The 22,242-nt window shown below is 44.7% G+C and overlaps 1 protein-coding gene across 1 annotated transcript in view; it reads right to left on the reverse strand.

Moving 5' to 3' along the window:
• LOC149343865 (uncharacterized) overlaps nt 1–22,242 on the reverse strand; it is a 93,833-nt gene that overhangs the window by 32,030 nt on the left and 39,561 nt on the right. The window contains exon 3 of the mRNA XM_089546091.1: nt 5,693–5,858. Coding sequence (XP_089402217.1) covers nt 5,693–5,855 — 163 coding nt within the window. The 5' untranslated portion in view covers nt 5,856–5,858. The remainder of the gene's footprint in view (nt 1–5,692; nt 5,859–22,242) is intronic.

Consider the following 22,242-nt stretch of genomic DNA (forward strand, 5'->3'; position numbering starts at 1 on the left):
ATTACTACGCTGTTAGCGGCTTTCTGTCATCAAAACCATTTTCGCAGCAATTGTGGGAAACTATAAAGAGACATCGTCTGAAAAGTTGTTATTATAGGAGGATGAGGTGAGGATGTGATGGAAAACTTTTGGTGCCGGCCGATCATTAATTAATTAATTAATTAATTAGAGTAAAAAAGTGACCAAAAGTGGGGGTGGTCGGGCCGGCAGTGGCGCGAACTTTGGATTGCCGGAGGTGCGGTGCCATGTGACACACCATGTGATGTGCCGCGTGATCGGCCCACGTGACCGGAAAGGTGGGCGGAGCCAACGCGTGGCGCGAAGTTTGAATGTGTAAATCAATACCGAGGTGAAACAATGGTGGTTTTGAATTTAATCGAAATTTAATCAATAATAACAAATTATAGAAACGCCACTAGTAAATGAAGATGAATTAAGGTGAATTACAGTGAATTAAGGCGAATTAAGTATAAATTAATGTGGATTAATGTGGGTATATTGTGACTTAATGATATATTGTAATGAATTCAAGGTGAATTACAGTAAATCAACTGCGAAACATTTGTGAATTAAGTGTGAATTGAATGAATCACTTCTAAATGAAATAAATTAAGAGTGAATGAAATGGATTAATTCTGCAATAATTGCGTCAACATTGTGAATTCAGAGCAAAATAAATGAAATATTTGCGTAGTAAGTGTGAATCAAATGAATTATGTGTGGATTAAACGCAGTTCTTTTATAGAGTAAGGTGCAATAACTGTGGTTTAAGGTGAATTATAAGATTCGATTGTCAGACGCGTCGTCACAATAGACATAGAGGCAAAGAGGAGCAACTAGAGGCAGAGAGGAGCAATTAGAGGCGCTGAGGAGGCGTAAGGGCTTTTGCATTACTTCTATGTGGTTTCCGCAGTGCCCACTAACGTTTATTACTTTACTAGCATGGGGCCCCAATGGCAGCGCCGCTAAATTGCGGTGCTGAATGCAGTACGTATTTCACTGGACTTAGGGAGTGAAGCTGCTGTTGCTGCGGGGTTTGCTGACGCTGGCCGTGTATTCCTTAAGAAGACTACTTTAAGAAGCAAAGCACACGTATTTGCCCAAGCACTGAAATTACCATCGCAAATGTACATTTTTAATCCAACCATAATAAGAGGCAATAAACATTCTGTGAAACGAAATTCCCTGCATTTATTCTACAACTCTGCTTCAATAGACTCCTACTTGTGTTTGTAATGTTGGATGTTTCTTGTGGTTCGTGAGCTAGAGAGCCAAATTTCTCAAAAATTTACGTTTTAGTAAAAGCAGCTTCTAAACGATAAAATCAGGTTTGGTCAAATGGTGCGAAAATTAATGTTTGGATATATAATTCTCTTCGAAGTATAAAAAGTGGGCTTTATTGTGAAATTTCACTCAACAAATGCACGCTGACGCATGAATTTTCAGGTCAACTGTGTATCCCATTTCGCAAAGTAACGTAACCGCCGGTCCGCCTCAGACAGCCACTGCACTGCGTCCTGGTTAAACAGCAAACTGAAACTGTCGGCTCGGGAAATCCTGCCATCGTGAAATACGAGGGGGTACCCAAAAGAAACCGGACTTATTTTTGTTTGAACTTATTTGTTCACATTTTCAGCACAGACCTTCAATATCCTTCAAAGTGCTCTCCACTTACAATGATACGTTTGTCGAGTCTTTCATTCCATTTTTCAAAACATTGTTTAAATTCATCTTTTGTGATGCTTGACAGTCCCTCCGTTGTTTTTTTTCTTCACCTCAGCAACATCAGCGAAACGCTTTCCATTCACCTGTCTTTTCATTCTACGAAACAAAGAAAGTAGCACGTGGCAAGGTCGGGTGAGTATGAAGGTTGAGGAACAAAGGTCATGCCATTTTTGGTCCGAATTTGTCGTAGAGACAGGGCTGTGTGAGCAGGGGTATTGCCATGGTGGAAAAACCAGCCACCCGTCTGCCACAAATCAGGCCGCTTCCACCAAACACTGTTGCCCAATCTTTTCAGAACATACAAAAAGAAAGCCTGGTTAACTGTCTGACCCTGCGGAACAAATTCTGAATGGACGACTCTTCTCAAGTTGAAAAAACAAATCAGCATTGTTTTGAGGTTTGGTTTCACCTGACGAGCTTTCTTGAGGTGAGGTGAATTTCAAGTTTTCCATTGGCATGATTGTTGCTTTGATTCAGGATTCGATTCAGCAACACTTGAGTTGTCCCCATAGCATCGTCCTTGTGCGTTTTTCTTAATATTTCAAGAGTTTCCGTTCCACTTTTTCCGAGAAAAAATCAGAATTTCACCGGCGCACGCTGTTCGCGAAAATCAGCCATTGCAAAAACGACACTCACACAAAACAGTCGTCACTCTAAAACTCTGCCTAAACTAGTCTGACCTCCTTCAGCGACGGCACTCGGCTTACTGACAGGGTTGCCAGATGGCTCCGACCTCAGGTAGCCAAATTGGCCTCCGTAGTAGCCCAAACATAGCCAAAAGCGAAATTTTTGCGTAGCCCAAAAGTAGCCAAAAATATTTGTTTTTTGACAACATTTCTTAAGCATATTGAATTAATTTTCGGCAGGAATATTTACATATTCGATTTATTTCACGCAGATGATGTCTGAGGGGGTGCGCACGGCGTGTTTTTTCCGTTGTTACGTTTCCCATCCGTAATGCGCGCTAACCAGTGCGGCTAACATGCGCGGCTAACCAGGTCCTAAAGACGGAGCCGCAGTTCCACTTTGCAGGCGCGGCAGTAGGCCATATCACCTGAGGCGGGTGACGCCCGCCAGTCTGCATGCGGAAAAGAAAGGCGGCGCTAAAAAACGCAATTGCAGCTCTAGTTTAGGAATATTTCACCTTTTAAATGTTCGCGCGCAGATTAGACACATCGACAGTGGAAATACCTTACTGTATACTTACGCAGCCTCACATTTCAATTTTATGCTTTAAGAGAAAGGTTCTCACTGAGAGCGTCGCCTCAAAGTATCGAGCATGCGCCTTCTTGAAGCTACATTCTACGATATGCATGAGCTCAGAATAAATCAAGGGTATATGCCATTAGATGATAATCTATGTCGATTTTATCTTCAGTCTAACAGCATGTTCACAATAATGAGAAAAACAGTTACCCTTGAATTCCGGCTCCTTTTTCCATTTCTTTTTGTAGTTCCGGATGTACCTACATCGCCCACTTGCCCATTCTGAAAGTTCTCGTAGCGACGGATCTAATGCCATGTCATGCCACTAACTTCCGCCGCCTTCGATAGTTACAGTGGGATCCGCGCAGCGCCGAAGGATGGCTCCGCATGAGTGCACGCAGATTACGCAACGGACACGGCGCTCTCGCGTCGCTTGCAATGAATCTCGAGGGCTGCACGTGTGCCTCTTGAGGCTGCAGAAAAAGCGTAGGCTCTTGCGAGTGGCACGCTTGCTGTGTCCACCACGAGAATAGGAAGAAACAGAAAAAAACCTTATTAATGCGCGTAAGCATTACTTGCCTCATGCGCGTCTTGAGCAGAATGTGTCCACAGAACCAGAATAAACAATACAAGAAAAGAACATGCCTGCCGGTGGGTTTCCAACCAGCCACCTACCGCAGCCGAAGCGGACGCCCAAACCACTAGGCCACGTCTATGGTTAACGGTTAACACGTGAGGATCACGAAACGAGGCAACAGAAGCGAAATAGTAGCATTTAATGCTTACGCATTCGCACCACGTAGGGAGACTTAAGTTATCTTAATGTTTTCTCTCTATTCTGGTACCATGGTTGTCATGGTCACCCGAGGTGCACCGTCAATGGGAGAACGCTCACATGTGCAGACGGCAACAGTCGCGGGGGGGTGGCGTTAGTTCGCGGATTAAGTGGAATCCATAGGCCGTGAATTGTTTCCGGGGGGCAACTTTCACGTAGTGTCCACTCTTTAGAAATCGAAAGGCCATGATCCTTGACCGCCTGAAGTACAAGTTTTCTCGAACACAGCGTTTACAAATTGTCATTTTGTAGCAGACGCGTTCAATTTCTTTAACCTTCTATAGCATGCATTTTGATTCCAGCATGCCTTTTATTTCTGTCACTGTATAATTGTAACAGAGCACATTATAACTACTTTAACTTTTTTTTTTTCACGCACGAAAAAGATGTAGCCCAAAAGTAGCCACATAGCCAAAACGAAATTTCTGACGCCAACTCGGACAACAAGTAGCCCAATTTGGCTATTAATAGCCAAATCTGGCAACCCTGCTTACTGACTCTGAAATGTTCGCTCTATGCGCTCCTAGCGGCAAAACGCGGTACCACAGAAGCTGTGCCGATTCAAAAAATCAGTCCGGTTTCTTTTGGGTACCCCCTCGGATAAGTATCGCATACTGGATATTTTTGCATATGAAGGCCGTGTAGCTCGCTCCAGACAAAACTGCTCCAAATTGAATTGCTGAGAGGGACAGTTTTGAAGAATATATGGGCTTTGGTACACCCAGAGATCTGCGTCGGGCATATTTAACAAAATTCAGCATCATGATGGTCAACCCGCGCAACAGATGCTTCCTCAACAACTTCTTCAGCGTTATTCCTTCTATCACTAGCCAGAAAAAAGTAGATATTTAAGATGCGAATACTACCCTATCCTGTTTCTTATTGAGTCTGTGAAACACGCACTCGCTAACCCCCAAGGTCGCCGCCATACGTGTTATGAGTTACCATTTGCGGTTATGACTATGATAGTTCTTCCCTCCAGCAGCGCTGCTCCGTAGTCCAATGTGCTGTTTTTTCGTCGTGCATTTTTTTTCATGCGCTCTTCTCTCGTAAGGCTTTTCTTGCTGCACTGTTTTGTCGCTCTGCCGTTTTGTCTGGCCTGCTGTTGTGACGCGTGCGGTTTTTTCCTGTGCTGTTTTGTCGCCGTGCTGTTTTTCCCTGCGCTGTTTTGTTCCCATGCTATTTTGTCCCTTTCCTGTTTGGTCACTGTGCTGTTTTTTCGTTGTGCTGTTTTGTAGCTGTGCTGTTTCTGTGCGCTCTTTTGATGCATGCTGTTTTGTCGTGTGCTCTTCTTTCATGGCGCTTATTAAAATTAGGAAGGAGAGAATATTTGTTTTTGCTATCATAAGCAAAACCTGAAGAGAGCGGGAATTAGGGAACTTATTGACTTTGAACGTACGAAAAGTGAGGCAATTACGATCCAAAATGTGCTCATAAGGTGATTTTTTTTTAGATGATACAAAGCGCAAAAGGGACAGGACGAACGAAGAAACAACACGTGTTGAGTCCGTCTGGTTTCTTCGTTCGTCCTGTCCCTTTTGCGCTTTGTATCATATAGTCATGTACCAACTCGCCCCCAATCGATTCTTCTGAGGTTTTTTTTTAGGTTCTGCCCTTATGCTAAGCAAAATGCGCTCACTGCCACTCCTTTTGAAGACGAACTCGTAACTGGTACTTCACTGACGAACATATCCATTAGCAGTAAATAAGCGAAATATGGTCAGCATTAGGCATTTATTTTATAGCTTATTAACGAATAACGCAAATATTTTAGGCACTGTGCTCCACCATCTGGTGGTGGAGGACAAGTGCCCGCTACAAATGATAGGCGCTGCGAACGATAGGGCTGCCAATGCGGTGCAGGAGAAACAAAAGCTCAAATGAATACGGTACAACACTGGTACAGTAGGAAAACAGAGCACGTACTGCAGACTATTCGTCGAAAGTACAAGAATTCCGCTCTTGGGCGCTCTGATCTGATTGGATGCTTGGAGTGCCGATGCGTGAGATATGGGCTTTGAGCGAACGCCTCAGTAGATAATGACAGGAACACCACGAACAATCCAATAGTACCCGTTACTGTCGGCATTGCCTGCAAGAACGATGAAGTGCACGTTAATATGCTTGCTTGAAAGTACGTTCTTTGTAGAGTCAGTAGTAAAAAAAAAAACTTTAGAAGCATAATAGTCACGGGAAAACGGCACAGGATCCTATTAATTACCTAATTCAAGATTTTTAAAGTCTCCTGCTAGCAGGAATCGAGCTACACTGACAATTATGGTGGGCGCATACCCTAATAGTACGCCTTCTTTCTCTGTTGAGTCGTAAAAGCTACGTGGTGAACACCGCCAGTGGTCGATCGTTTGCGAAATCGTGGAAGGTATGATGGCACAATACATAACTAGTTCATTCATAGTTGCTGCTTTCGAAAGTTCCATCTTAATCATTCCATAACAAAAATGGGTAATATTGCATTTCTGCATGCGTTTAATGGCTCCCTCCAATTGTCTCAGTAGAGTTACATGAAGAAAACCTTTACACAAACCTGAGAGTCACTCTTCTCTCAACCATTGCCCGGAAACATGCACGGTGAAGGTACAGGGCAAAAAATTTTAAAACGGGTACACAAAATGATAACTTCTCATGAAGCCTAAGCCCTTTTTTAATCTACTCATCACTACTGAGCCCGGTAAAACGTGGCTGCAGGTGAAAGAGATTACTTGCAGCGTGAGGAGTCAGCTGCCCTGTGTAAAAAGGATCAAACGATAGGGCATGTATTCTTGCACTGCTGGGGTGCAGTTTTTTTTTCTCTGGGACGTCCTCCAAAGAACTCTTAAGAAGGAGTTCCTGCTGGACCCCCATATCCTCCTGAGTGTCTTATGATATTGTCTTATGATATTGTCATTGCTTTTTGATTGCAAAGTATCTGGAGGGGCAGGACGGCGGTGCGTCCCGCGGGTCTCGACGAACGACGAGTTATGCAGTATTTTAAAGAAGCAATTGCAAAACTTGTTGAAATAATCAAACAGAATGAAACTTCACCTGACTGGCTCCCATACAGTTGGACCTTAAAGGCGATTAGTGAATTTTAGCCCTTCTACGACAGTCACAGACTAGCTGATGGTGTTTGTGCTTATACTGTACGATTTTTATGGAAATTGAAAAAAGCCCGCGTATCAAACTACCAGTCTCTCGCACGGTTCTTTTCATGTCGTCGTCTTTATCAATATCCATCCATGCTCAAGTCACTCCCAATGTAAGAGAACGCGGGCGCGAGCATGTGCGAGCACAAGTTCGAATGCGTGGATTGTTCAGTAGCATACACACAAAAAAATAAAATAATATGAGGGGCATTGATGGAAGAGCTTACCCTTTGAAACGGAGATGTTTAAGTTGCCACCGTGCTTGGCTTTTTTTTTCTTTTTGATTTTCTTGTTTATATTTCTTTAGCGGTGCTAAAAATAGTCTCTATTTTCGCCGTTATCTTTAAATACATTTTTAATATTACACATAGAACATTGTGTCACCTATCTGTTTTTGAGCCAACAATCTTGGAATGGTTTTTTGCTAACTTCGATCGCAGATTCCTTCACATGACATTTGTTAACTCTAAAACCTAGGGCATCAGGAAGAGCGACTGTGCCTGCATTGACATCCGCTGGATACCACCACCACATTCAAGAATAAGATTATTGTTTCGACAGATTTACCGCACACCGAACATATGTCATCTTTTGGTTATATTTATTTTTGTAGCTGCACGTTCTAAGACGCCTTGATCTAGTTTTATAGTTGTAGAGAACTGCCTCGCAGTATTTCATAGGACGATTCCTTCCTTATCTGCCTTTTCCAGTTTCGGTATAGTTGTACAGTGCGCTCTGCTCCTTTTGCATTCAAATAATCCAGTTTTTACCTTCTGCAATTTTTATCTGTTTTAAAGCAACTTTTCTTCTCCGTCCTTGTGTCCTTCATACATACTATTTTTTTTCTTTGTCCTTTTTCACCATATTGAGCCGACGCTCTCTCTACATAAGCATTTTAATACCTTAGCTGCCCACCTGTTTGAGCGCTATTTCCTCAAGCGTTCTTCATATAATAAGTAACTCTGAGCTCCTCGTGCTTCGAGCGATGCCCAGCCCATATTCCCTTGCACTGCCTCGTTTGTGGTTTTGCTGTGGGCACCTAGTGCTAATCTCCAAACGAGCTCTCTGATTTGTTTCTAACCTCGACTGAGCCCTAAGACACAAAACATCCTCCCTGAGAGTATGCCCTGGCACCCTTACTCTTTCCGAAATACTTCTCATCATCATCATCATCATCATCATCATCACCAGGAACGCTTGACTACGCCCACTGCAGGGCGAAGGCCTCTCCCATGTCTCTCCAATTCACCCTATCTTTTTTCAGCTGCGGCCACCGTATCCCCACCAACATCTTAACCATATCCACCTACCTAACTTTCCGCCGCCACTGCTACGGTTACCTTCCCTTGTAGTCCCTCTGGTATGATTAAGTACCAGCGCTTGCTTTCTCATTCTTCAATTCTCATTCTTCTACTTATTTCCCTCTCATGATCAACATCAGCAGTCACTACCAGCCCTAAGTAGACGTATTGCCTCACTGTTTGCAGTACCTCGCTGACAGTTGTGAAGTTGCGAAATTTTTAGACACATGGTTCTTCTCTGCCTGCCTAACTCATTGTTTTTTCTTTGCAGTTCATCTACTGAGTGATCTAGCAAGACATTGCCATTAGCGAATTAGATATTGCTTAAGTATCCTTCATTAACTTTTATCCCCACCTGTTCCCGATCCATATTCGGGAGACCTCCAGTAAACAGGCAGCGAATAGCATGGGCGAAATCGTGTCTCCTTGCCTGACACCCTTTTTTATTGGAATTCTATTGCTGACTTTATGGAGGACTATGTTAGCTGTGCAGTCGTTATATATATCTTGCAATTTTTTCGCATAAGACTAATCTGCACAATTATTCCGCAATGCCTGCATGACTGCTGAGGTTTCCGCTAAGTCGAATGCTTTGTCGTAATCAATGAAGGCTATATATGGCCTTTGGCTATATTTGTTAATTTATCTATCATCTGTTTCATAGTAGGAATAAGGTATTTTGTTGAATATTTCTTACGAAAGCCTGTCTGGTCTTTTATGATGATTCCAGTCTAAGGTTGTCCTCACCCTCTTACAATTACCTTAGTAGTTACTTTATATGCAGTGGACAGTAAGCTGATCGGTCTTTAATTCTCAAGCCTTTTATGTCGCCATTCTGAAGAGTTAGAATAATGTTAGCGTTCTTCGGAGCTTCTGTCATGTTCGAGGTCATAAAGCATTGCGTATACAGGGTGGCTAGTTTTTCTAGCACAATCTCCCCTTCTTCCTTTAACAGATCTGCTGTTACCTGATCCTCACTAGTCCCTTTCCCCCTCTGCATTTTCCTAAGGCTTTCTTTATTATCTTTTCCAATACTTGCGGGATGTCCCAATGCTGTGCTCTACTGCATCTCTCATTCTCGTTCTGAATACATTGGCTGCTGTATAGATTGCTGTAGAATTCTTCGGCGACTTTAACCATCTTATCCATATTGCTAATGACATTGCCCGCTTTGACTTTTACCCCATACATCTGGCTTTCACCTCTGGCTAGTTTCGTCTTTAGCGCTTTTAGGCTACGTCCGGTCTTTTTCAACATGCTCGATTCTCTCCATATTAAACTTCCTTATGTCGGCTACCTTGCGCTTTTTATTAACTTTGATAGATCTGCCAGTTCTATTTTGTCAGGAGGGCTAGACACATCTTTCATGCTTTGGCCTTTCTTAATCGGATCTTTCGTCTCCATAAATAGCTTGTCGCTGTCTTGTCGAACCATCTTACCGCCCACTTCGACTGCGCACTCCGTAATTATAGCTGTGAGGTGATCCCTCATTGTCTGAACATTAAAACCGTCTTCCTGAGAAACGGCCGGATATCTGTTCTTCAACGATATCCTGAATTCTTCTACTTTCACTGTTACCACTAACTTTTTATACGACTTCTGCTTCACTAATTTCTTCCGTTCCCTCTTTGAGTCTTGGCTTACCATCCCGTGGTCACTACAACTCACGTTTCCAAGAACCTCCACGTCCTGCATGATGCCAGGGTGAGCGCATAGTATGAAGTGTATTTTATTTTTATCGTTTGTTCACTCCTTTGCGGAAGACGACATTCTTAACCAGTAAATTGTTTCTAAATTGCGAACTATACTAATAACTTCCGCCTGCTATTCCTATAGACTACGCCACAGCCAGCTACCATCTGATCGCCTGCCTACTTCTTGCGTACCTTCGTACTGAAGTCGCCATATTTGCATTTTATTATCATGCGAAATGTCAGCAAGAACGCGTGAGAAGCGCACTTGGCAGCAGCGCTGCGTATACTTCGTCTATTTGCCAGAAAGGGAACCTACCAAGAAAAGAGACTGCTTGGACCAGTATCATTGTAATAATCTCTTCCTAATCCTACTTCATTGTTTTTGCCAGTGTGCTACCTTAGGACCGAGCGCCGCCTGCCCAAAGTCTGACTAACAGCTGCAGCCTGAAAATCTGTGGCTCTATTTGCGGAAAAATACACGAAACAATTAAAATGTGTCTTCTATACTCCGAAACCCTTCGCCTCTTCCCTCCACATCCTTTCCCTCTGCCCGGCGGACCCTCCCCCGCGGGACCTAGAGAACCTCAAGACCTGGGAGGACTGGGAGACTCTGCTGCACTCGGAGGACCCAGCCGTGCAGACCATCGCTACCGGCCGGGCTGCCAGTGTTATGGACATTAGGAACATAAACACTTGAGTGCAGTGGGGTCGTGCTGGGACCCTGGGGCGTGCCCCGAATTTATTGTACAATAAAGTTTTTTTTTCTCTCTCTCTCTCTCTCTCTCTTCTATTCTGATACTCCGATGCCTTCATTTTTTGCTAGCGATACATAATATCAATCCACGAAGTGGATAAAAAGATACCATTGAGATGCACGCATCTTCTATACTGCCCAGCCGAGACACCAGAAAGCAAAAGCAAAGACATATGATTGATTCCTTTCCGCACAAAGAATACCTTCTCTTAAATCGATTCTAAAACTGGCGTCCGCGAACAGATCAGCTTCGCTGGCCACTGCACTGAGTGTAGTGCACGGTGACCGCAGCACAGCACACCACGCGTTTAACTGCCAGTCTATCGCGCTTTGTTTGGGTATTGTCTTCATCAACTTCCATTTGGGGGAGCCCGAAAGTAGTACGCCATAAAAGCAGCCGAAAACCTCGTGGGCATGCTTTGCATTCACAGCAAGCAAGTAGTGTATTTTTTTTATCACCATCATCATCAGCCTGACTACGCCCACTGCGGGACAAAGGCCCCTCCCATGTCTCTACAATTAACCCTGTCCTTCGCCGGTTGCGGCCAACGTATTCCCGCAAACGTCTTAATCTATTCCACCCACCTAACCTTCTGTCGAGCCCTGCTACGCTTGCCTTCTCTTCGAATCCACTCCGTTACCCTCAAAGACCAGTGGTTATCTTGCCTTCGCATTACATGCCCTACCCAAGCCCACTTCTACCTCTTTATTTCGAAAAGGATGTCATCAATCCGCGTGTGTGCTCTCACCCACTCCGCCCGCTTCGGATCTCTTAACGTTACACCTATCAATTTTCTTTGGACAGCTCGCTGCGTTGTCCTTAACTTAAGCTGAACCCTCTTAGTTAGCCGCCACGTTTCTGCCCCATAGGTGAGTATCGGAAAGATACAGTTGTTGTATACTTTTCTCTTGAGGTATATTGGTAAACTGCCACTCCTTCGCTGTGAAGACATGCCATATGCGCTCCACCCCATTCTTATTTTCCATGTTATTTCCCTCTCATGATCCGGATCAGCTGTCACTACCTGCCCTAAATAGACATATTCTCTTACTACTTCCAGCTCCTCGCCACCAATTGCGAACTGATGGTCTCTACCTAGACTATTTAATATTACTTTGGTGTTCTGCATGTTAATTTTTAGCCCCATCGTTCTGAACTGCCTGTCTAACTCATTGATCATGCTTTACAGTTCATGTCCTGAGTGACTTAGCTAGGCAATATCATAAGCGAATCGCAGATTACTTAGGTATTCTCCATTAGCGCTTATCCCTGACTGTTCCCATTTCAGGCCGCGGAATATCTCCTGTAAACAGGCAGTGAAAAGCATAGGCGAGATCGTGTCTCCCAGCCGGACACCCTTCCTTATTGGAATCTTATTGCTTACTTTATGGAGAACTATGGTAGCTGTGCAATCGTTATAAATATCTTCCAATATTTTGACGTAACACTCTCCTGAGGTTTCTACTGAGTGGAATGCTTTCTCGTAATCAATGAACACTATATATACGGATTTGTTACATTCCACACATATTTCTGTTACTTCATTGATAGTGTGAATATGGTCGATTATCGAGTATCCATGACGAAAGCCAGCCTGGTCACTTGGTTGATTGAAGTCTAAGGTTGTCGTGATCCTAGTAGCGATTACCTTAGTAAATACCTTGGAATTTCCGAGAGTACCTTATGCATGTTGTCCTATATGCTGTCTGCCCAGGGTTAGCTAAAACCGAAAAAAAATTAAATAACTTTCTTTTCGTTGCATGTCTAGAGAGAAAATTCTTTTCTACACCTTTTCCGGTGCCGCGCTTCTTCCGGCGCGATAGATTTTCCTCTCAGGAATACTTTTGAAAGAGAGAAAGCGAACGGTCTGGTCCAGCTTTTGGTGCAGGAAGTGTGTTAATTGCCATGCGAGGCACAATTTAATGAACAATGCAGCAAGCTGTTAAGTCCACTTGAAGGAATAAATCCATCTGGCGACAATCTTAGAGCTCTTATCCTTAATTTTTGCCTGGCAGTGCTTCAGTAGCATAGACTGGGAGACATCTTCAAAAGATACCTCTCTTGTATTGGTGGCACTGAAACTGTGAACATTAGATGCTGTCCTAAGGTTCAAAGGCAGCCACAAAGCAAGAGCGAGGGTTGTAGAAGTTGTTCGGCTAACCTACAGTTTCATCACTCGCAGTTGGTTAATAGAGGTTGACTGATGTGGAGCTTGGTTTCGGGACTGAGCAGCGCAGGAAGTCACAAAATAATCAATCTTAGAAAGCTAAATGGTTGCTAGCAGCTCTTTATCTACTGATTATGGCAAACAGATGCCTCGATATTGTATTCCCCGCAAGTTTAAACCAGAACACTGCACATTCACCACACTGACCTCCCATAACTCAGTTTATCAGACAGCGCAACCTTATTTCATTTGGTGCTGCATTTCGCTCTTTTTTTGCTGCTTTTAGGATTTATTACGAAGTTTTCTTTCGGAACTATTTCTTTCAGATGTCCTGTTCGCAATTCTCAAGTGTTTTTTAACCAAGTATTGTACTTTTTGTAAATCAGTAAATATCAGCGTATTTGATGTATGCGTTACCATTGCATAGTAAAAGCGGCACAGCCATCATCAAGCTACTAACTGGCTTTTTGACTGCGCCCCTCGGCTTCAATGAAGTTCCAATAATATATTTTGTTTTAATTAATTAATGAATTATTATTCATTAGCAATTAATATGTGATAAATAATTAATATTATAATTAATAATCAGTTGTTATTATTTTCATTATTTCCAAAAAGAGAAGAAATATAGTGTCATTGTTTTGTCTGTATTCGTTATGATCGTGGACTAACATATTTTGTATATTTGTTGTATTATATGCATTTACTGAGAATTTTATTCTGCTTTGTTTGTTGTGTTATTTGTGTACATTGCTAGCTTTATTTCATACTTCGTTATTACATGTATTTTGTTTCAATTGCCTGTGCCATATTTTCATGCTTGTACCCCCACCCCCCCTCCTATGTAATATCCTCACCAGAGAGCCCTTAGGAGTATTATAAATAAATAAATGTGGGACTACAACTGAGCGAAAATTAGACATGTGAAATTAACTATTTCAATATTATAGGCATAAGCAAAGCCAAAAATGGCACTATAACAACAAAGTGGCACTAGAACAGAATATTAGTTTTGGTTCAGTAAAAGGTTACAAATCGCTTATGAAAATGATATATGCAGGTAGCTGCTATCTTCATCGTTTGTTGAAAGAAGTAAACAGGAGAGTGCCCATAATACACAGGAACGATTGGACTCACCGGGTTCTTTTCAAGGGGACTGTGTTTTCGGCAACCATTCGGTTATTTTTCTACTTTTGCTCTAAACGCTATCTCACTGATCAGCTTCTTTCTTACCGTTTTCCTCCATTGACTCTTTAAAGAGATGAACACTGTTTACTGTTAGGAGATATTCACCTTTTCTGCGTTATTACCTCCTTATCTGGCTCGTAGATACGTTAAAGAAGGCAGCGTGAAATTACTAACGATACGTCGAACAGAGCTGAGTAGCAGTGATGTTTAACTTGGGGCAACTAAAAGGCAGGCCGGCGTAATGCGCGATGTCAGTGCACGTAAAAAAATCACAGATGGTCGAAATTTCCGGAGCCCTTCACTATGGCGTTTCTCATGGCCCGAGTCGCTTTGGGACGTTAAACGCCATAAACCAACCAACTAACCAACTAAAGGCACGCTGTCAGCATTTATTGCCATGTCTCTCCATGCGCAAGTTGCACAATTTCTTCGGTAATGGGTGAAACTTCTGTCAGATGATTTAAAACAGACATATATACTACGACACAAAAAACCTAGAAAGAATTTTTACGGATTTTTTTTCTAGTTTGCTAAACAAAAGCACTCTTCGTAACTTCTGAGTCATTGTATCCATCTCAGTTTTTACCACGATGGCTGTCGGCCTTGTTCAGCTGTTGATTGAGATTCGCTGCGATAATGTAAAAGACAACAGTTTACGTGCTATGCAAATGTTGTAAGTGGGCATGGATGGCTGAGATTTGGTGCTGCTTATTTTGCTTCGCAGTGCTAAGATCATCTTTCTAGCCAGGTATCCGCTTATAATCCGCCCTTTTCGTCACTTGACCAAAGGTGTCGGTTCAGCTGTGAGCCCTTACCTTTTATTTTGACTCACTGGGGATGTTCGCGGGTGAACCTACTGCTTTGCTAGGAACCACGAAAGCCTTCAATCGAGTCGTTATCTTTAAAAGAAAGGCTTCCTTATGGAAGGTATATTTATTTTTTCCGCTAATATCAGAAGAATCCCGGTTGGCCCATTGCAACCATTAGAATAATAATAATAATAGCTTTTTTACATGATCATAGCCAGCCCGGCTCAGCAATAATGATTGTGAGCATGGCTGGGCAGTACAGCATTGATGCATCAGGGCAGAGCTAGGCACAAAATAAACATAATATTGAAAGCACACCGCATTCGAAACACAGATAAATGCAGATCATGAAGTAGAACACTTGCATGCTGCGAAGCAGCTCGAAACTAGGTATTAGGACATAGCGACATAGATTATAGCTGGTTGATAAAGCCGCTAATAAACCGTAACAAAAACCCTGTCGACGTCGAGGCAAGCGTTGTCTCTTGTGGCATCGAATAGTTTACAGGAGGGGACTTACTGTGACGAGAGAACGGTGGCTGTGTTCGTTCGTTCGCTGGACCACTTTTCGATTCTTCACAAATCTACTAGGTCGTGATACGTGTCTTTTTTGTCGCCAACTTGGTATTCATTGGAATGTACCTGCTTTTTTTTTAGGTAATTCGCCTCAACAACAGCTCGTTCTGGATAACAGCCTCCAAATTGTTTGTTTCTAGTGTTTAAACTATGATTCAAACTCACAGTTAGCGCAGACGGGAATGCCAGCTGGCCGCGTCCCAACAGGCAATAAAACTCATATTCCGCTTCACATTTGCACTATGCAAACAGCTGTGCAACTTGAAAGCGAGATGTTAAACAGATGTACAGAAATTTCTTCTTTTCAAACTCTACTTGCAGCGTTCTTCTGTGAGAGCCACGTCATCTATTAGGATAAAAATGCCCACAGCTTCAGGAATCATGGCTGCGCACGGCCTTGCAAGAAGCCTTGCAACGCCTGTTGTAACAGTCACAGGTCATGCACCCGCAGTTACACCACCGTTGGCAAAGACTCCTGCATGCTCGCTTTATCATAACACACTCTTATTCGCGTCAGATACGTTGCCTGCAAGCGATGCTCATTCACTCGACTCCCGGACTCGGTAAACAGCCGACGCAACACACACGACATGAAACGTAACGTGGACACGGTTTCCCTCCCGCTTCTTTTATGCAGCATTTTCGTATTATAGGTCCTTCTGCTTGATTTTATTGTTTTCTAAGTGAAAGAAAGGAGGACATCACTATTGGAAACATGTGGCCTGGTGCTCAGGATTCCATCCAATAAATTTCTATTATTGTTTCGCGGATAAGCTAACTACCAGCGTCATTACGAAACGTTGTAGGTGTTTATTTTTCCAGAAGGCCTGGCCGCCTCCCTCTAAAGTATGGTGAAGGTAAAGGTAGTTGAAAAGTCGTCAGATAATACTAGTCTGGAATATCGGTCTCCAGTGTCACAGTCTATTCTGCAAGAAAGCAATAAATGGACCTCGTGCGTTTCCTGGATGTGTTTGTATGGACCAGTTTTTCACCCATTCTCTTTGCGTTTTTTCATGCGGTTGGCCTTTTAGTGCAGTTCTTTGTTACTTTTTCGGCACTTTTTGCTACCCGCTTCCATTCTGCCTTTGATCATCATCATATCAGCCTGACTACGCTCACCACAGTGAACACGCCTCTTACATGTCTCTCTAATTAACCGTGTCCTTTGCCAGCTACGACCACCCAATCCCCGCAAATTCTTAATCTCATACGTCTACCTAACGTTCTGCCACCCCTTGCTACGCTTGCTTTCTCTTGTAATCCGTTCCGTTGGCCTTAAATGTGCGCTAAAGAGGAATCTGAAGTCGTCTTTTTACCTCGGGAACTCGATCTACATTCTCCGAGCATTCTTGGAAACTTCGAAGCATTGTCCTGTGCGGCCGATTTCCCCATCAAAGCGAATTATACGTCCTGGCTCTCGTCATCTTTTTTTAAGCTCACCTTCAAAAAGAGGAGCAGTCAGCCAACGCGTAGCGTTCCTTCTTTCAGCCAGTCGCATGGTGGCTTCGATTTCGCTGTTATTTTGTTTTGTTTTTAGGTTTCCATGAATAAGTCGCTTCACTGGCGGACTAGATAGCAGCAAATTAGGCTCAAAGAAATAAAAATACGTTTGGACTCTTTGCTTTCACCGATCGCTTCGTATCACTCCGCCCACGACAGAGCGGCTAGCCGCCACGTGGTTGGCCGAAAGGCACTCCACACGTCGGCTAAGTCCTCCTCTGTTCGAGGTTGGGTTAAAAAAAGGAGGGAGCCTGGACGTTTAATTCCATTTAACGGGGGAATCGGCCGCATAGGGCAATAATTCGAACTTTCTTAGAATGGTCAGACCGTGAAGATCGAGTTCCCGCGGTAAAAAGATGAGCTTAGAATGTAATTTATTGCACCTTCAAGGACTATCGGTTACCTTGTCTTCGCATTACATGCCCTGCCCATGCCCACTTCTTCCTCTTGATTTCAACTAAGATGTCGTTAACCTGCGTTTGTTCCCTGTTCCACTCTGTCCTCTTCCTGTCTCTTAACGTTACAGATCATTTTCTTTCCGTAGCTCGCCGCGTGGTCCTAACCGTTATCTTTATCCACCAGGTTTTTGCCCCATAGGCGAGTCTGAAATGCGGTAGGAAATGGCGCCTCGCGAAGTCTGCCGTAAATGCCGCGTTACAGACATCAACGACTCTCCTCATTAAGCTGCATGTTTTTCAAGAGCTAACGCTGAGCTGCACCGAGTGTTTTGAACGCTGCCGTTTTTCATGTCTCCGGTGTGAGGTCTGAAGAGTTGGACGTCCTTGTGCTTGCTTAATATCACCTTGAGGTGCTCGAAGTGCCGCACGCGACGCCGGCAGGGGGCGCAAGAGGTCTGAGTGTATTCGTTCGAGTTCACGTGCGCTCGTAGCCAGCAGCCAGCTACCCGCAGCATGGTCAAGTAAAACTGCCACTACGTTCGCGAAGAAACCGGAGCGTCATTCATGTTATGTTACGACTACCAGTTCTCTGTTAACTATTTGATGTGATCTCTTCCTTACTGTTTTCCGCCATTCGCTATTAAAATATAGGCGAACACGATGCCTCACAACACTGTAATAACTAGACCCCACCTCAGCTTGCAGAGCACCTCCACAACCCGTACTATGCATGGAGGCACTCAGAATAAGCAGTTACTGGCATTTTTAGTCTTGCCGCTCGTGCTGTTCGGCGTGCATTACTGTTTCTCTCGTTTTCCTAAGAATATATTAATGACCTGCAAATTCCTTCGTTCATAGAAATCTACTAATACTGCCTCCCTGATAGATTTAGAACCTATGCCGTAGTCCGCCATTATCTGGTCCCTTTTGTTTCTTGTCTATTTTGCTACTGAAGTCGCCTATCAGGTCACTGTACCGCATTTTTCCTCTACTCATCACTCATTTCATGTCTTCATAGAATCATTCGACTGGAATGCGTAACTGGTACCTTGGGGACAAATATTTCTGCCTTTTGTTTTATAACTTCTTCACCGACACTTCATTCCTGCAGCCAGTATTAAAAAATTTGGCTATATTTTTCTAATTATTTAAGTATGGAAACTGCACAATATTCTGCAGACTCGGCCGCACAACTCTCAGCAGCACTCAGTGGTTTTCATTCGGCTAGGGCACTCCGTCTGTAAAACCTTGGTTACCTTTAGCTGGGACACTCGGCGTACTTGTCACCTCCCCCTGTTGTGTGGCCCGTTATCACTGAAAGTTAGTTACGTGGCCCATGACACATGATCGCATTCAATGTATTGTCAAGAGAGCAAAATTTTATTAAGGGCAAGGGAGCGTTCTCGTTCGTAAGTCCGGAATGCGGAAGTTTGCAGTTGCAAATCACCATGTTGGCGATGACCATAAACTCGGAAAAGTGTCGTGTAGAACTCGTGTAGAAGCCCCCCTCCGTCTAGCGTTGCTTGATCACCGGAAGCTGAGATGGGTTTTTGAGAATTCGAGTTGGCTCAAGAAGTCGCATGTATGATGCTAGCAGGTAAGGCGCACCAAATAGCTTTGCGCTACCATTTGAAATAGTGACTTAATCGCCAATTGAAAAGCAATGATGTTCATGCTTCTTCTCACTACGTTTGGAAAGATAGAGAAGATTTTAGATGACGTCATTGTTGCCGGAATTTCAGATCTCCGCTGCCTTCGCCCATATGCTGCTGCGCGTCGACCGATGGCGACAAACAATGCTTCCTGAGCTTCACCTTCGGAGGTGCTGTTTTGCGTTCCTGAAACAACCGTTTCTTCGGTGGAAACGTACGGCCACTGTAGGTGTCGTCTTAACTGTGGCCTCGGCCTGTCGCTGTGTAATGCACACAAGCCTGAACACTGATCGTTTTTATTTTGCGATTACGTCACTATTTCTCATGCTAGCGCAAGAAGACCTCGCAAGCTTTCCCGGCAAGATCCACACATTCGACGTCTCTAAATTCGTCGAATTCTACATTCGACGAAAGGTGGCGCGATGTCGTTTAATTGTCATGCCAGTTGGACCCTTCTCTAATCCAAAACTAAAAATGCATACACTGCATTTTGAACCTGCCATCACCGTCGCAAAACATTTCCGCTTCTTCACTCGTGAAGAGTGATGTCTACGCCCATACCCGAAAAGACAACAATAAGAATTTTGGGCATGTGGGTTCAATCCAACCAGCGCAGTACTCACACTTTTACCCTACTGAAAGCAACAACGCTACAAGTCGCACGCATGATCACCCGCATCACCAACAGGCGTCATGGCATGCGTGAAGAAGACACACTAAAACTAGTCAGAAGCCTAGTAGTTAGTCGAATCACGTACAGCCTACCCTACCAGTGCCTCAACAAAAATGAAATACAACAAGCGGATGCCCTGCTACTCAAAGCGTATAAGACAGCGCTCCGACTACCACGCAACACGTCTACAGAAAAACTCATGGCCCTGGGATTACACAACACCTTTGAGGAGCTACGAGAGGCGCAGCTTGAGTCGCAAAAACTCAGGCTGTTGCAAACAACGACAGGAAGAGCGCTCCTGCAGAGGCTCGGATACCGCGAGCAGATGCGAGAAATGTCGAGGACGGCAACGATCCCCGACGAGCTTCGCAAGACCCTCAAGGTAGCGCAAATACCAAAAAACATGGATCCCAACCTCCATCGAGGCAGAAGAGAAGCGAGGGCCGAATTCATCGAGAAAACATACGCTCCTCAAGCCACGACCGTGTATACAGACGCGTCTTGGAGAGGAGGAGATACCAAAATCGCTGTAGCGGCGGTGGTCGATTCGTCTTTACGCGAAATGACCAGCGCGTCTCTCCGAGGCTGCACAGCTGCAGAGTCCGAGGAAGTAGCCGCTGCTCTAGCGGTGGCGGAGGGCTATAGAACCGGGCGGTCACTAGCAATACTTACGGACTCTCAAACAGCCTGCCGAAATTACATGAATGGTAGGATAGGTCGTCACGCGCTCCGTATACTCCTCGCAGCGAGTGACAGAATTAAAAACCGGGAAGAAGAAAACGACAAGATCCGACACAAAATTGTGTGGGTACCGGGGCACACGGGGGTGGCAGGGAACCGAGAGGCCGACAGGATAGCTCGAGGATACATTACTTTCCGAGCTTCCGACGAGACCGCGGAACTCGCGCCAGCACCCAGGGAATACTCGGCCATACTACAAAACTATAGAGGCAGAAGAATGCGATATCCCCCACCGCACAAATCCCTCAGCAGAGAGGAAGCTGTCACTTGGAGACAATTACAAACAGGCTCTTTCCCAAACCTACTTATACTAAACAAAATGCACCCTGCGATATACACGAACAAATGTCCCTGGTGCGACGAAAAACCTACACTATACCACATCGCATGGGCCTGCCAAAACATAGACGTGGTGCCTAAAATACAAAACCCATGTGCGGAGCAGTGGGAGACTCTGCTGTCCAGCGACCGCTGCGAAGACCAACAAGGTCTGGTACAGCGAGCTCAAAGGGCGGCAGTGGCCAGCGGAGCCCTGGACTGAGGGCAACCGATCACTGATTAGAGGCGGACGACTTCGACAGAGAAGGCTCCTGGGGGTAGAACCAAGACGTCTCTGAAGATGCCCCCAAACCGCAGGAAAAACCATTGGTGTAAATAAAGTTTTCCCTTCCTTCCTTCGTATTTCGCTCTCTCTCATACACTTTACCAGTGGACTGCGCAGTTCAGTAAAACGCGTGCAAGCGGAGACCTCCGTGCTCAGCACGATAATCTACAAGCACCAGATGCTTGTGGTCCGTTCGAAAGCACCTACCACCTGTGCCGCGTTCGGCGGTAAACCTGCCAGCATGGGTCTCAGGATGTTTGGGGAGGTAAATCTAAACGGGCTAGAAGAAATAACGCATATCTATAAACAGCAAAAGAAGGGCTTTGACTTTGTGGGGACGCCTTCGTCCCCTGCGTTCACTTTCCCGCACTGCACCCCACTGTTGTTAGCTGCCCCCGAAAAGCACTCCCTTTAGTTTGGTTACTCTAGCTAACAGGGGAGGGCGCTCGCGTCGCAGCGACAGCAGCGCCACGGATGGCGTGTTTGGCCGCTCGCGCGCGGGGGAAGGCTAGGTCTCTTCTGCTCGGCATCGGGAAGCGTGTTGGACGTTCACGCGCAAAGCTCCGCTCTTGGCCGCGGGCGTCCTCGTGTGGAAACGTCTTCCCCTCAGCTCGTTCCGTCGGGCCTCGGAGTTTATCCCTTTGCCCTACCGTGGGCGGACGTTCGCTCGTAGCCGTGCTGGTGAGTCGGACATCCTAGATTCCTCAGTGTATTTTGTTGCTAGCTGGCGTTATTGTTGCTATAGCAATAAATGCCTTGTTTGTGTCAGCCAGTGTGTCGTTCCTTTGTTCCCGTAGAGCAAGGCCCGCCGTGGTCGGCGTGCGCTCAGTAGCGTACGCGACCACGGGGTGGGGTCCGCGCGGTTTTGAACTGAGTCAGCCGCGCTTAAACGGGGAGAACGTATATATCTCCCCCAGTTTTAAACCCCACAACTTCTTGCTCAACTGGCGCACTGTGCGTAGTGAGGGAAACAATAAAACAACAATGAGAAGAACCATACAAGCACAAAATCTTGGGGGTAAACTTGCTAGCATGCGTGCATACAGGCAAGGCAGCCAAGAAACGCTGAAGAGAAGTGCGGAACGTGTTTTAATTGTCATTTCAGATTACCTGCGCCGAAAGAACGCAGCGTATCTTACTTCACTACCCCACTCAATAAAGTTTATTCTTATGCATTTGGTGTGCCTCGGAAATTCGCTCTGCACAAAAGTTTTCCCAAAGCTGTTTTTTTCTTTTCCTTCGGATGAACACTTTCATGACCTCCATCAAAGGCGA

The sequence above is a fragment of the Amblyomma mixtum genome, chromosome 5 (assembly GCF_055824585.1).
Source record: "Amblyomma mixtum isolate Tamu chromosome 5, ASM5582458v1, whole genome shotgun sequence".
Lineage (NCBI taxonomy): Eukaryota > Metazoa > Arthropoda > Arachnida > Ixodida > Ixodidae > Amblyomma > Amblyomma mixtum.